General features: G+C 48.5%; 1 protein-coding gene across 1 annotated transcript; it reads right to left on the bottom strand.

Annotated features, from left to right (window-relative positions):
- Positions 1–971: 971 nt before the first annotated feature.
- LOC133910635 (protein ANTAGONIST OF LIKE HETEROCHROMATIN PROTEIN 1-like) lies at positions 972–1,832 on the bottom strand. The gene has a single exon (XM_062352962.1). It carries the CDS (start codon positions 1,830–1,832, stop codon positions 972–974), a length of 861 nt encoding a protein of 286 aa, XP_062208946.1.
- Positions 1,833–2,332: the final 500 nt, after the last annotated feature.

The following is a 2,332-nucleotide window of genomic DNA, read 5'->3' as shown; positions in this document are numbered from 1 at the left end:
TGCGGAAGCCCAGTGCAGCCAAGCTGCGGGCAATGACGTCCCTAATGATACGGCTTCGAACGCGTTGATGGACCTTCCCTGTCCTATTGACCGTGACCAAGCGAAAGCTTCACGTGCGCGCAAGTCACCGTCGACCTCGTCACTTCTCACCGTTTCTGAAGGTGTTTATGAACGACAGCTGCAGGACATAAGTGAAACGAAGAAGGTGATGATCGAGCTTAAGAAGGAACAGCTCGAGGTGATGCGGCTCCAAGCCACGGTCCGAGTCAATGACAAAGACGAACGTATTATGAAGGTCGATTTGGACAGTGTTACCGGCCCACTGCGCGAGTACTATAGGAAGCGCCAGGAAGACATATTGGTGCGGTGGAAGCTCCTAGAGGACCAATCATAGCTTGGTTGCAGTGCAGGCGGCCGTGTGGTTTGTATTATCGTCAGTTATGTGTTATTTGGATTGTAATAATGTTGGACATGTATTTCTTCTGTCAGTTTGCAACCTTGGAACAATGAACTTTCCTTTGTAATATTGGTCAGACACAAGTGCTGGTTCGATGCTTGGTACATTCAGTTTTGCTATTGTGCTTCCAACTTGGTACATTCAGGATTGTAATAATAATCTTGGACATGCAGTTGTGCTATTATTCATTAAAGCTGGTACATTCAAGATGTTGCCTTGCATTGTTTGCGGTACATTCATTTATTCCTGATGACATTACCATGAATGACAACCATCTCGGTTTGCACTAGCTAAGCATGATGCACGATGCATACTAAGTACCCTGGGAGATAAAACCGAACTACATGCATACTAAAGGACCCTGGAAGATAAAACCGAACTGCATGCATCTACGTAAATTATGGAATACATAGTTGGGATAAGTCTACTGTACTCCATGAATACTCCAGAGGTGCTCAACAAAGTCATCACGCAATTGGCGGTGCATTGTACGATTCCGGATAGCTTGAGTCGCTTAGACATAATGCAGCATGCCTTCATCAGCACTTTGATGGACTTGAGTTTGTTCCCCCCTATAGTCGAACACCTGCACCGTGGATGCGCTACCGCGCTCGTCCTCAATTATCATGTTGTGCATAATGACACAGGCGGTCATGATATTGTGCAATGTGGACTGATCCCATACTCTAGCTGGTCCGCGCACAATAGCAAACCTAGCTTGCAAGACACTAAATGCATGTTCCACATCCTTGCGGACAGCTGCTTGCATGGCGGAGAAATGGATGCTCTTGTTGCCTCTTGGTGTAGGAATTGCCTTCACTATGGCCGCCCATTCGGGGTATATGCCGTCGCCGAGGTAGTATCTCATGTCGTACCTGTTACCATTGATACTGTACGACACGGTTGGGGCAGTCCCATCGGTAAGCCTGGTAAATAAGTTAGAGCGGTGCAAAATATTTATATCGTTAAGACTCCCAGGCATCCCAAAAAAAGCATGCCAAATCCATAAGTCATATGACGCAACCGCCTCCAAAACTATAGAAGGCTTGCGAGTATAGCCTGTGTACGTGCCATGCCATACTTTGGGATAGTTCTTCCATACCCAATGCATGCAATCAATGCTCCCCAGCATCCCGGGGAACCCACGCCGCTCGCCTTCTGCCAGGAGGCGCGCGGTGTCAGCTTCATTGGGAGCACGTAGATATTCATCTCCGAACACCTCGACAATAGCTTGCACAAATTTCCGCAATGCCAGCATCGCCGTGCTCGCCCCTATCCCCACGTACTCGTCAACTGCATCGGAACTGACACCGTATGCTAGTTGCCGGATGGCCGCTATCATTTTTTGCAACGGGATAAGGCCGAGATTCCCCATTGCATCCCTTCCCTGCCTGAACTAGGCGTCATGCTCCTCCACAACGGCCGCAATACGCAAGAACAAACGCTGCGTCATATGATACCTGGTTGCAGGAACATTCATGACTCAGTGTACACAATGTTGCTTACGGCATGCATTACGAAAACCCACTTACCTCTGCCGAAACAGGACATCACCATACACAGGGTTGTCGGCAAAGTAGTCGTTGTACAGCCTAGCAGCACCTTCGCGGTGATGACGGTCTATAACCGCATGGCCCGGCATGGACCCACGCTGACGGCTACGACGAGCAGCTGCTGCTTGTTCCTCCTTGATGGCAATAAGCACAAGCAGCTCGTCCTCTTCGTTACTCGAATCCGAGGAGAACATCATCATTTCCTCCGAATATGAAGAGTTCATTTTGTATTTGGAGTACAGGGAACTAGTGTGAGTCCGCTTTGAGGATGTCGGCCCTTTTATAGTGGTACAAATCTTCCCTGAGAAGCCACACTTCAATA

The sequence above is a fragment of the Phragmites australis genome, chromosome 3 (genome assembly GCF_958298935.1).
Source record: "Phragmites australis chromosome 3, lpPhrAust1.1, whole genome shotgun sequence".
Lineage (NCBI taxonomy): Eukaryota > Viridiplantae > Streptophyta > Magnoliopsida > Poales > Poaceae > Phragmites > Phragmites australis.
This window is presented reverse-complemented; position numbering and strand designations above follow the sequence as displayed.

Bases quoted from the DNA above. Each gene is read 5' to 3' on its own strand.
- LOC133910635 (XM_062352962.1), bottom strand. From the start codon at position 1,832: ATGGGGAATCTCGGCCTTATCCCGTTGCAAAAAATGATAGCGGCCATC.